This window comes from Apteryx mantelli, chromosome 13 (genome assembly GCF_036417845.1).
Source record: "Apteryx mantelli isolate bAptMan1 chromosome 13, bAptMan1.hap1, whole genome shotgun sequence".
NCBI lineage: Eukaryota > Metazoa > Chordata > Aves > Apterygiformes > Apterygidae > Apteryx > Apteryx mantelli.
In genome coordinates, this window is record NC_089990.1 from 23,240,270 (window position 1) to 23,253,480 (window position 13,211).

The 13,211-nt window shown below is 60.3% G+C and overlaps 1 protein-coding gene across 1 annotated transcript; it reads right to left on the reverse strand.

Annotated features, from left to right (window-relative positions):
- Positions 1–2,036: 2,036 nt before the first annotated feature.
- Positions 2,037–3,092, reverse strand: LOC106489831 (G-protein coupled receptor 12-like). Its single transcript, XM_013949092.2, has one exon. It carries the CDS (start codon positions 3,090–3,092, stop codon positions 2,037–2,039), a length of 1,056 nt encoding a protein of 351 aa, XP_013804546.2.
- Positions 3,093–13,211: the final 10,119 nt, after the last annotated feature.

The following is a 13,211-nucleotide window of genomic DNA, read 5'->3' on the forward strand; positions in this document are numbered from 1 at the left end:
TGGTTTAAAAATGGTTTAAATTAACTCTGTATTGAGTTTTCACACTGAGGAACTGCAGGGACCTGGCTGCAGTTATGGAAATCAAAAGAAATGAAGTGAAATGAACAGGGAAAAGTATTTTTATATATATGTATATAAATATATATATGTAAAATCTATATTTAATTCTCTTGTGTGTATATATATATTTATAAATATATATATAAATATATATATATGTATACTTCTTTATATATACTGACTCAACATTGTGCCTGTTGTCCACTGCCCAAGGTCTTCAGAAAGAAAGGAAATGAAAAAAAGGAGAGACTGGCCATCTTTCAAAGGCAGAAAATAAGTCCAAGTCCAGTGCATGCTTTGGAGATTCATAGCTCTTTCATGTGCACTTAGCTCTGAGGAGCTACAAATAGACATTCATTGCACAGTTCCAGAGAGAAAATACAGCTGCACCTGTATGCAGACATCAAGTGACTTTGCATCCACTGCAGCCTCACAAAGCAAGAACAGTTCTGTCCTCCGTGAAGCTACGGTGTACGCATGCTATGGTTTAGTGGCAATGATGCCGTTGGATTGTGCTAATAGGAACCTTAATCTGGTTTGCCCCTGGTACAGCAGAATTGAGCTCCTTTTCAAAGCGGGGCATTTTGGATGCTCTAGAGCACAGTGTCATCTCCTAAAGGAGAGCAACGTGTTTGGGAGCCCCGGCTCAGGTGGCGGGGGGGCTCCTGCTGAGCTCACTGAGCTGTTTCCATGCAGGACCCCAGAGCAGCGCAAGCCACGGTGCGGCCTCTACTGCTCCCCTGGGCCTCCCTGGACATTTTACCCCGAGCCTGACTTCTCTCTGAGGATTGGTTTTATTTTAAGTGAAAGCACTATTCCACTTCTTGGCCAAAAAAAAGCACAAGATAAAGGACACTTCATCATGGTCTCACTAACACCACAAAGCACATGATGTAGTAGAGGAATGTGAGGGTACTGTAGCTTCTCTAATGAAGCAAGTTAAACTAATAGCATCCGGAATAATACGTGTGATTACATAGGCTTCCCTCTAGGGGACCCAAGCAAGCCCAGATCTGTCTTTGGATCAAAATCCCGCCCCATGTAAACGATCAGTGTGGAAGCGTGCACAACCAGGGGAGCACACCACCCCACAGCCCCGAACCAGGCAGGAGAGCCCTTCCCGGCCTCCCCAGAGCCCTGGGGCGGGGGCACCCCGGCTGCCCACGCCACCCGCACACCGTGATCCCCCCCCACCCCCACCCTGCCCGCAGTCACCTTTGGGGGAAAGGGATTCCCCGGGTACCCCCCGTCGCCGTCATCCCCGCGACAGCAAAAAACAATGGCAATACCTTAAAGTGCCTTTCGCCCCGCAGCTTCTCAAAGGGCTTCGCAAACGACATAGAAACATAGAGGCATCGTCCCCCCGCGCGCCGTCCACCCCCTCCCACGGATCGCGGGCGTCGCGGGGATCCCACCGCGCGCGGATCCCGCCGGCGCGGCGCGGCGCGGGCTCCCTGCGCGGCTGCGGGGCGGCGGCGCGGAGCTGTCCGCCCCGCGGTGCTGAACGCCGCCGCCGTTATTGCATAGCAGAGCAAGACCTGATCAGAGGGGACCCGACCCCCCCCGCTCGCCCGCCCCACGCGTGGGGTCCGCGGGACCTGCCCCCGGGGCCGCGGGGAGCGATCCAGGCCGGGCCGGCAAGCACGCTGCTCCCCTGTCTCCTTACCCCGAGATGAGACAAATGCCATCGTACGTAGATCCCCCTTTTTTTTTTTTGGTGTTTTGTGTTTTTTAAATAAAAAATAAAATGTGTAAGAAAATAACATTTTTAAAGGAAACCATTATCATTCTATTCTCTCTCACTCTTTCCCCCTTTTTTCCCCTTTTCTCTTCCTGTTTTTTTTTCTTTTTGGCCATCTTTCCATGGAACGAGATGTGCTGGCTGGGGGGGTTCCTCCTGGTAGGAAACAACAACAACGAAGGGGGAAAGGAGGAGGAGGAGAGCAAGGGAGCGTATCTCGCTCTGCACTCAGTCCTCACACATCGCTGGATGTCCTTGGTCTGGAGGAGAAAGTGGAAGGGATACACCCGCAGCAGGCCAGCCACAGCGACTTCTGGATGTCTGGGTTTCTGAAGGCGTAAATGATGGGGTTGATGAGGGAATTGCAGGTGGCTGGCAGCGCCAGGGAGTAGGTGTAGACCACGGGGTAGCTGGAATCGGCCACCAGGGAGTAGATGGCGAAGGGGATCCAGCACAGGGCGAAGGTGCCCAGGATGAGCGAGAGGGTGGAGAGCCCTTTGCGGGTGGAGGTGGCCTGCGCCGTGGCGATGAACTGGTGCTGCACGGCGATCTGCTGGGCGTGCCGGAAGGCGATCTTGCAGATCTGCAGGTAGAGCTGCATCATGAGGGCGAAGAGGAGCAGGAAGGTGACGGCCAGCACCGCCGCGTTGTCCTTGGTGACGGGCCGCAGGATGCTGCAGGCGCTCTGGTCCCGCAGGCAGTTCCAGCCCAGGAGGGGCAGCAGCCCCACGCCGAGGCACAGCAGCCACATCAGCAGCACCATGGCGCAGGTGAAGCCCAGCGTGCGCTCGCTGTGGTAGGTGAGCGCGTTGTACAGCGACAGGTAGCGGTCCACGGTGATGGCCAGCAGGCTGCAGACGGAGGCGGAGAAGGCGGCGAGCAGCAGCCCGGCGGCGCCCAGCTCCGCCGCCTCGCTGGGCGGCCGCAGCAGGTAGCGCACGGCGAAGTTGGCCACCAGCCCCAGCCCCGCCAGCAGGTCGGCCAGGGCCAGGCTGCCGATGAGCAGGAACATGGGCGCCCGCAGGCTCGGCGTGTAGAAGAGCACCGCCAGCACCAGCGCGTTCTCGCCCGCCACCGCCGTGCCCGTGGCGCACAGCGCGATGTCCCAGGGGCTCACGGCCACCCCGCCGCCGCCGCCGCCGCCGCCGCCGCCGCCCGGCGCCGCCGTGCCCGGCCAGCCCGCCGCCGACGGCCCGGCGCTGGGCACCGAGGCGTTGCTGGGCCCCGGCAGCCGCTGCTGCTGCGGCTGCGGCTGCCACGGCTCCCCCATGGCGGCGGGGCCGTGCAGCATCGCTGCGGAGAGAAGGAGAGCGGGCCACGGTGAGGGGCGCCCAGCCGCGCCGGGCGGCGCGGAGCGGAGCGGCTCCGGGGCGCCCCGCAGCGCCCCCCGCAGCGCCCCCCGCACCGCGCCGCGCCGAGCTCCGCACCGCGCCCCACACCGCCCCCCACCACCCCGCACCGCGCCCCGCACCGGCCCCCACCGCGCTCCGCACCGCGTCACCCCGCACCGCGACCCGCATCGCCCCGCACCGCGCCGCGCCGCCGCAGGGCACATCCCCAGCCCTCTCCCCCCGGCCCGGCTGCAGCTTCCCCGGGAAAAAGCACCCCCCCCCAGGCCCCCACCCCGGGGTACCTTCCCCCCCACACCCCCATCACGCCCTGGGGGGGCCCGTCCCAGCGCCTCGCTGCCCGCAGCAGCCTCCGTGCGCCCGGCGCTGCGCGGGGGCCGCCGCAGGCGCCTCCACCCGCCCCGGCCCGGCACTCACGCCGCGGGGAGCGGCTTCTCCCTCTCCGGCACAAGCCCGGCTACACCTTCTCCTCCGCCTTTCCCCGGCGCAGGGCTACCTTGCCGCCTATTTATATCGCAAAGGCGCCATCCCCCACCCTCACCCCTTTCCTTTTTTGCGTGCGGCGCGTAAAAATAAATACTATTAATAGGACAGCCCTCGCATGTATGCGGAGCCGGGGATGAAACTGGAAGGCAGCGGCTGGAGACAGGCTACGTTAACTTTCCCGTTTCTTCCTCCCTTTTGCAAAACGCTGGTGCAAGATGCCCTTTGCCGGCTGCAAGGCGCTGCAAGGTGCAGCCCGGTGCTCCGGCAGAGCCGGGCCCCGCCGCAAGCGCGGACCCCCCCGGCCACCGCCTCGCCGCTGCCCGCCGCCCCCGCCGCCGGGGCCCGGCGAGCCGCGGGGAGGGCTCGGCCCGCTGCCCGCTGCCCGCTGCCCGCTGCCTGCTGCCTGCTGCGGGGCGCCGGCAGCGCCCCCGGGCCCGCTGCCCGCAGCTCCCCTTCCCGCCGCCGGACACAGGCAGCCGGCGCAGGGCACACACGAACGCCGCCCGTTGTGGTTTTACCTTGCTTTAATGCTTGAGGATCAGCTTGCTTCCCCCGTTTTGTTGCCTTTTTTTTTTTCTTCCTCCTTCCCAGTCCTTTCAGTCCTTGGTGTTAAGGCTCATTCCTCGGCGAACATTGCTAATAACGCTGGCAGATAGCTGGCATCGACTTGCACTTAATATTCCTGCCCCATTGGATCTGCTGATAAATCTCAACTCTGACGTCAAAGTCTTCACTTATATTCATGATCCAAGTCTGTGAATCAGAGACGCTGTGATCAGAATAACAACGAGGCCGGCTCCCTGCTCCACACACACATGCACAGCCGCAGGCACGAGGGGCTGCGCGCACCCGCACCCGCAGCCCCGGGCGCGCACACCCACGCGCCCCGCGCACGCCCACGCCGCGGTTCGTTCGCGCGCTCCGCCGCCGCCCGGCTGCGCCAAGGTCGGGGCCCTTCGCACCCGCGTCCTGCGGGCGCCGCTTGGGCGCCAGCCAGGCCCCGGCTGCTCGCAAAGGCGGCCCGGCAGGGCTTGTTTTTACCGCCCGTGCTGCGGGATCCGGTGATCGGCGGGGGGGGGGGGGGCGCTCGGCTGCGGTGCGGCTCGGATCCCCGCTTCTCAAGGGCAGCGGCCACGGACAGCACCGCCGCCCCCCAGAGCCGGCAGCGACGGGTGCTCGGGGGGGGAGGGGGGGGCACTGTGCAACCAGGCTGGGGCAGACGGATCCACCCGGCGGGGGATGCATCACATCGCAGAGCCTTTACCCACGGATGTGCTTTCCTACATCGAGCGTGAAAGCTCGGATCGGGTGGACTGACACCAGTGGGGAACTGCATGCACCAGCCCAGGGGTGCCCGTGGGTCGGTGGGGGGGGGGGGCTTGGTCCCCTCCCTCGGTGCTCCTCAGAGCTGCAGCATCCACCCACACTCAAGGCTTCCTATTCCTATGGAGGAGCAGCAGTTGCTCCTTCCCTATTCCAGACATTTGGCAAAGAATCAACCTCGAAAGAAACAAATCCCAAAGGCACCATTATTTTTGCGGCCACAAACGGTTCAGCGATTCACGGAGGGAGCAGGATTTTTGAAGCAGGGATGCTCGGCTCACAGATCGGGGCTATTTCAGGCACAACTTCTTCCCCCTTCGCACTGGTTTCATAACAGTCCAGCTTTACTCTTTCATCCCCCCTTTCTTCTGCAGGCTGCAGCTCTGTAGTGCAGCGAGCTGGATGCGAGGGAGGATTTTCAGCGCCTGATAGGCAAAGATATTTGGGGTTATGTCAGTGGTTTTCTTTGAATCCAATTGCCCCAGTTTGGCGCATCTGGGTTCCGAATGCGGCTGCAACCCATCTGTGGGGAACCGAATCGTCATCTACCTGGAGCCGCGGGCCGCGTGACTCGCTGCTGCTGCTGTGTGCCGAGCCCCAGCGACGCGAGCAGCATGGGAAGGGGAGGAGGAAACCCGAGCAAGAGAGCTGAATGAATTCACTCCAGCTCCCAGTAATTACGCACTGCCTGGGAAAGGGGAGGCGGATGGAGAGTTTTGATTGACTCCTATCAGCATCTCCCTCTGCCAGGAGGTCGGTCCAGCAGAACTGCTTTATTTAGCTTCGTTGGTTATTACGGCAGGGAGGGGATTTGACGGCCATGCGAGGTGCTCCTCAAGGACACAATGCAATGACGGCCCCCAGCCCAAAAAATTAATCCAGTCGGCTTCAGGCCATCCAGGCTGGCAGGGCTCTGGGGGACCCTCAGCCACGAGCAAGCACTGCCTGAGCAGAGCTGCCCCTCTTTCACCACCGTATCTGTTGGGGTTGCTGAACCGGGTAGGCAGCTGGCCTTCGGCACGCAGCCTGGCCGGTGCTGGTCCCTGGATCCCCAGGCTCCCCGGGTGCTGGCACCCCGGGTGCACGGGCCCCTCTGCCCTGCGGTCTGACTCCAGCTGCTGCCACTTAGACCTCTGATTAGGTTATTAGGGTTCCCAGTAACCTGGGTAGATGCACTTAGGCTTTGGGCTGGGAATATTCTGAGTGCAGATTTCCACAAAAGCATGTGTGTGTGTGCTCCTTGGAGGGCTGGCATTGGGATTTTGGGATGTTTATATATTACAAAAATTCTTGGTGAGCAATCAGAGATGTGGGCAGAAATATATAATCCCCTGGTGAACACAAGATGGTCCTGGTGAAGCTCTGAAACTGAGAGCATGATGGTAAAGACAGGGAATGGTTTGCTGCAATCACAGGGGAAAAACACCAAGAGTCCAATTTCATTTTAAATGGGAGCTCATCTTCCACTTCCCCGCGAAGGAGCCCTCCCGAGCTCCTTGTCCTCTGCCGGCACATCATCCCGCGCCCCATCCTCCACGCACCGGCTTTCTCTTCTCCGCTGGCTTTGCCCTCTCTTGCGCAAGGGAGCTGAGCAGTTGTAATGCCACAGCTCTCTCACTTGGGCACCCAGCAAATTCCCTTTTTGCTATATTTATATACTACCTGTCATTCCCCGACAGCTCAAAGTCTTTTGAAGACTATCAGCCTTTACAGCCAACCCAGAGCTAAAATTTGCCATCCTATCTGCCAAAGACAGAACGGGAGTCCTTCGTTACGTTTTTTTGCAGAGAGGAAACCTGCCGTGGATAGCGGAGTCCTTCAAGGGAGAGATACCCGCGCGTCAGCAGAAACCCAAAGCTGTTCCTCCTCCTCTCCCCCCCGCAGCACCGCTCCGGAGGGCCCCGGCGCCGTGCTCCCAGCACGACGCCTCGTCTGCCGCACTGACTCTGCATGCGATTGCCGATCCCGGTCCCATTACGGCACTGGGCGTTGGAGAGCGGGGTGTGAGAGACCAGAACCTCTGGCTATTGGCTGCTCAGCGCCGCTGAGCCCTGGGGCTGCCCGTAGCCAGACACACGTGTTTTGCCCACCGGGCTGCGGAGGGGAAGCGCAGGTTCACACCCGAAACCCCCGCTCAGCTCCTGCAGCCTGCTGCGTCTCATCGGACTTCCCTTATTTTCCGTGCATCCGCATTCAGTGATTAGTCCCGTACTGAGGAAGCTGTTATTGATCTGCCGTCCCTGGTGGCGTGACCCTGGCCCCACAGCGGCGTACTCCTTTTACTTAGCGCGGGTTGCCTTGCCCCTCTCCCTTACGGCTGTTTTCTGATCAGCTTGAAGCCATTTTGGGCCCCCCCTAGACCTTCTCAGCTGGGAACGCAGGGCTGCCGTGTAGAGGTTGTCAGGTTCGGACAGCCGCAAAGGGGCGAGATGACATCTCTGCCTCCGAGGAGGACGTGAAAAATTGTCTTTGCCAGCTGGGAGCCAGCCGATGTGAACCGCTTTGGAGGGAGGATGAGCAATGGGGAGGAAGGACCTTATGTTTGCTGGTGAGGGGCCGAATTCCCCAGTCCGCTGCCAGAAGGCTGCCGCTTGTCCTCCTCAGACAGAGATGGAGAAGAGGATTTTGAGTGACTTTGGACTGGGGTGAAATAATTAGCGGGGGGGGGGGGTATTTCTGGTGTCTTTCTGGAGCCCCACGTTCACATGCTGCTGAGACAAGCAGGAGAAACCCAGCTTTCTTCTGCAACCATGCTTTGTGGCTGCTTGCAGGCTCCAAGGAGATCCCTCTGCCCTGGTTTGCTTTCATGTCGGTGGTGGAGATGATGGCAGAGAAAGCCTGGGAAGCCACTGAAGAGGCTCCAGTAGATGTTAAGCATGTGAACTCTTTCGCGGCCTGTGCCTGGTCTCCCTCTTGGTCGCAGGCAGTGCATGGAGAGCTGAAAACCAGCTGAGATGTTGCTGTGGCTGAACAGTGACAGCCAGGACCCTGGCCACTGTGCAGCAGCAGGTCCGTGGGGGATCCTGGCCCAGGAGCAGGACTGCTCTTCTGCCAACGGCTGCGTCCAGCCCCTACTGCAGGCTGCAGGCTCGAATGTGCAGATCACAACCCAAGGCAAAAAGACCCAAGTGACCGTCCTCCCGGGCTGCAGCCACCTCATGCTGCTTGCCGGTTTTCCAGGCAAATCCTTGTGGTGGTGGGATGGTGAAATATTTATTCCCAAGTCGGCTGCGCTGTTTTGCCATGCCCTCCCGTACCTGCTGTCTCCCGCGTGGCGCGTGCCGCTCGTGGGGAAGGGAGCTGCTGCCACCCGCTTAGCTCTGCGCCAGCTGCTCCACAGCGGTTGGCATCTGATTTGGGAGCAGTTTCTGTCCTGAGAGTGAGGGGACCATGCGGGCGCCCTGATATCTAGTATCACTGCCCATACCTTTCCCCCTCTCTTCTTCATGGAGGTCGCAGGAGCCAAGTGTCTCTGCAACCTGAGCCACATCACCGGGTAAAGCACCCCGTGATGCTGCAGGGTGCCCCCGGCAGCCCCCTTGGCGCTGTGGGAGGGTCGAGTGCCGCTGGGGCATCCCAGGAGCGTCGCAGTCTCCTTGACGCACTGGGGACAGCAGTGACATTATATGGCCATTTCAAAGCCAGCCACGACACCTCTAGAGCTGCCCCAAGCTCGAAAGGCGTTGCATCCGGGAGGACGTGCCATTGCTAGCAGCACTCGTATTTGTGGTGGCTGTGCATCGGCCTTTTGTAGACGTGCATTACGTTGTGAGCTCCCCAGGTATCTATAAGGACATTTTTACAGCATATTGAGTGTGCTTTATCTGTATTCAAATTACAGAATTGGTAGTGAAGAGTAAAAGTTAATCGATGCCGCCAGGGAATGCCCAACTCCATAATTACGTATCAACAGGCCATCAATACCGTTTGAGAGCACCGCTCTGAAAGGAGAAGGCTTTTCACTTCAGTCTCTCATGTTCCTCCTTGGGCTTTGACCACCCAAGGGAAGATCAACGCTAAACGCGGTCCCCTGTCCTCTTCCCGGCACCGACCCGCTTGGAGCGCTGCAGCAGAGCACGGAGGTGCGCTACGTGACGCTGCTGTTAGTGGGGAGCAGGGGTGGGCTGCAGAGTCACCAGGTCTCTCACACGGCCTTAGAGACTGTGCCTTTGGGGTAAAAGCAGTGTCTGGCAAGCTGTGCCGGCCGGTGGGCAGCAGAGAAACCTCCGAGTCAAGACCTTGGAGCTACTCCTGTAGCGTGGGGCCAGCTATTCGTCTGGAGTAACGACCCTAACAGGGAGGTAACGAACAACGGGATCGTTAGCTCCAGGCCCGGGCTGGTCTTCGCTTCTCCTGCTCCTCCAGGCCTTCGCCTCTTCTCGTGAAGGCAAAGTTCAGTGTTAACAGCTGTTTGCCCGAGGGCTGACGTTTGCCGGGCCTAACTCCTGTTGCAGAGATCAGAAGGAATAATAACCGTGCTGGCAACAACCTGCAAAAGCAGCTTTGCAAACAGCAACCAAAATGACCCCCAAATCACAGTGAACCGGACTGGGCAAGGGATGGTTTTCTTCTGCTGTGTGCTGCCCACCCAGCCCCGGGCCGTCCCTGACCGCTACTAACGCTGCGGGCTTTTCCCAGGTGCTGCCCCCTGCTCTGTGGCCGTGCCCGTGTCCCGCGCAACCACGCAGCGCGCCGCAGCAACAGCACGCCTCGGACGCCTTCGGGAAAACAAATGGAGTGCAATCCTCTATCAGTCCTTTTTTTTTGTCTAAAAGCACAGAAATTGGCTTTATCTCTTATTCTAAGGTAAAGCGTTGTTATCCCGCTGTGGCTCACAAGCTGCTGCGCCTTTCCCACACTAGCTGCCGAGTGCTGGAAATTCGTGTCCGCATTTACCCTACATTTTATGCCGGTGTCTTTTCGGAGGCGAGGGGATGCAGCCGCGTTTCGGCTGCCTCTGTTGTTCCCTATTACCCCGATGGTGCTTGAAATCACAAGGAGCAAAGCGCGGCTATAATTAGCAGCGCTGACTAATGAGGGTTGCAAACGGCAGCGCGGCGCCCGCGAGCCTTCCCCGGCGGGGCCTTCCGGGGCCGCGCGCCGCCGGCGAGCGGGCGCAGCTCCGCGTTAAACGGCTTTGCGTAATCTCTGCGGGTGCAGCGCTGGAAACGAGGCCAGTTGGTCGCCGCTGCCGCCCCTGGAGGACGGGGGCTGCTCGAGGCGCCGTTCCGTTTGCAAAGCGCGTTGCTTGAATGCAGCGTTTCGGCCCGCTCTAAGGGTGGAGGAAGAAATAGGGTTTAGTGGTGGGTTTTGCGGCTATAAATGACTGTTCTTATGCTAAACCCAGGCCAGCGGCGATGGAGAAGGTGGATGCAGGAAGGCAGGAGTCCGGCTTGCCAAACAGTTTGGCTTTGACAACGACTAGTTGATTTGGCTGAAAAATCTCTGTTCAGGTAGCTATCGTAGACCGAATCAAGGGCTCAGCTTCCAGAAGTGACCTCTGCTATCACGCCTGGAACTACGGTCGCAACCATATTTTTACCTCTCAGAAGTGGAGATGGATGGCAATTTTTCTGTAGCGGTGGGGAACACAGGGTCCCAGCACGCTGGGAGTCGTGAGAGAACTTCCCTCGCGGCTGCCTGTGCCGACGGGAGATATTTCTGGGTTGCTGAGCGCGTGGACGGTGGGAGCACAGCGTCTCGCTGCACCGTTACAATTAGGGGCTGCAAAAACGCTCCCACGTTTCATTGCACCCGCGGGGACGCGTGTGCACAAAAGCGAAGCGTGACTGCTCGCAGCGCGAACGCCGGGTGCTCGCAGAGACCTTCTCGTCCCCCGTCTGCCGAGCGCAGGCTGGCTGGGGGGGACGTTGCAGGGGGCGTCCCCGGGCGCCGGGGACGGCAACGCTGCATCCTGGCAGGACCTGCCCAAGGCAACCGGCAGCCTTGCAGGGGTGGGGGCAGCTACGCGGGACGAGGTGCTGCTTGCTTCTAGTCACCAAGAAAGCTGGTTGCTCCAGCGGGTTCGCCCAGTGAGGCTGTTGCGGTTCCCCGTCCCTGGGACCAGGCTGAGAGGGGCCGCTCAGGAGTGTGTCCCAAGCGAGGGCTCCTTGGGAGCCTTTGCTGTGGGCTCAGCCTGCTTAAGGATGTGCTGCTGCATGTGTGGGGACAGGACCACAGTGGCACGTGCAGGAGGACAGGGCCTCACAGGTGCATGCACGAGGACAGGACCCCGCTGGTTCATGCATGGGGACAGGACCGTATGGCATGTTTGCAGGGACAGGACCCCGCTGGTTCATGCATGGGGCCAGGACCTCGCTGGCATGTGTCTGGGGCAGGTCCCAGCAGCACGTGCACGGGGACAGGACCCCTCTGGCACATGCATGGGGCCAGGACCCCACCAGTGCAGATAAGCTGAGGAGATGACAAACCACCACGATTTTCCCGTGCCGCTGAAGCCACAGTGACAGCAGAGCCACCCAGATGTGACCTCTACCAGGAGGTCAGAAGCAGCCCTATAATTTGAAGGCCAGCTTTGACTTTTCCTCCGGATTTCTGCTGGAAGCAGGTCAAACCAAGGGGAGGCTTTTTCCTCATCCATTCAGTGGAATCGTTCCCGTCCAAAAAATTTTGCTCCACGTTATTAAGCTCCGCTGTTTTGCTGATCCAAAGAAACACTTTTTACAACACCTTAGCTCGCTTACGCAGTAATACCACATGTGAGCACAGCTCTCGGGAGCTGAGGTTGCGCGCGAGTGTTTTCCCTCCTGAAAGAGACGCCTTGGGTGCTGGTTTTCCCTCCTCCTCTCGCGCTCTGTTCGCTGCTCTCGCTGGCCACCTCGGCTGCGCCCCGGAGCGACCGCGTTTCCCCAGCGCCGTGATTCACCAAGCTGTAGAAGGCTCCGGGATCTTGCAGGGTGAAAGGCGAACGGAGTGAATTAGTGTAATAAATAATAATTAACAACAATTTAATCAGCCTTCTAGCAGCGAGGAAGGCTTTCTGTGGGTTTTCTTTCTGAGGGGGAAAAATAAGCTTTGAGAAAGATTCGTAATGAAAAGACCGGAGCCGTTTTGCAAATCGGCGCAGGACGGTGCTTTCCTCCGTGACGTTTCCGCTGCCAGCCAGGGCCACCCGCTGTCACCAACACGAGCTCTCCAAAGCCCGGCCTGGAGCCAGTGGTCCTGGAGGAGACGGAGCGCGGCCGCGGCGAGCGTCTACCCCCGTCGCCGTCCCCGCGCGCAGGCGGCCGCAGGGAGGGACGAGCGAGCGAGCGGCGCAGACCGGAGAAGCGCGCTGGGGAAAGCCACCGTCCGCTCTGCCGGCGGGAGGTTTTGGGTGCTGCTCGCGGGCGACGGCCACCCAAATTTCCCAGGCGGGCCAGGTCCCAGGTAGCCCGGGCTACGGCGGGGTCCCCAGGGGGAAAAGCGGGGCGCTGCAGCCCGCGGTCTGCATGCAACTCCAGCGGCACCGGGAGCTGCTGAAGAGCCTGGCCGGGGCGCAGCCGGCTGCACTGCTGCTCCCGCCGCCGTTGCAACGCTCTCGTCGCGCTGAGCGGAGCGGCCGGGCCGGGATTTCTTGGCTCGCCGCGCCAGAGCGGCCGCCGGTGACAGCCGGCAGGTTTCCAAAAAGCCGGGCCCCGGGGCACCCGCCAGCCCAGCGGGGCAGCCAGCGACGGAGGAAGGAGTGTTTCAGCACGGCGGTAACGCATCCCGTACGCCCCCGTTGGCTCGTCCCGGTTGGGAAGGAAGCCAGCGGCTGGGAGCAGCTCCGGCGTGGGATCCCCGACCCGGGACGTGTCCGGAGCCTTGCAAGCAGGCAGGGCTTTCGCCGCGGGACCCCCCCGCGCCGGGCGACGTCGGGGGCCTCTGCCGCGGAGCCTCCTGCTCTGGGGGTCGCCGCGCGGGCGGCGTTTTCGGGCAGCTTTTTCGGAGAACCGTGAGCGCAAGGGTAAACTTGCAAATGCCTCCACTCCCGGCAAACGAGGCTCGGGAGCGTTTGCGCAGCCTCGCGCTTTCCCGGCTCGGCCGGGCATCCCTGCGGCTTTCTAGGCACGGAGATAGGGCAGCAGCCCCTAAAAAAAAAAATCCACCTCCGGGGCGAATATTTCCATCTTTACCTGCTCTGAAAGGTGCCTCCAGATGAGCCACGGTCTAAGATCCAGCCTGGGTGTTATCCCGGGAATGAGCTCTATCCAAAGCAATCAGCTCTTCCTGAGCTTTCCTTTTCCCTGGGGAACCGCGAGGCATTTTGC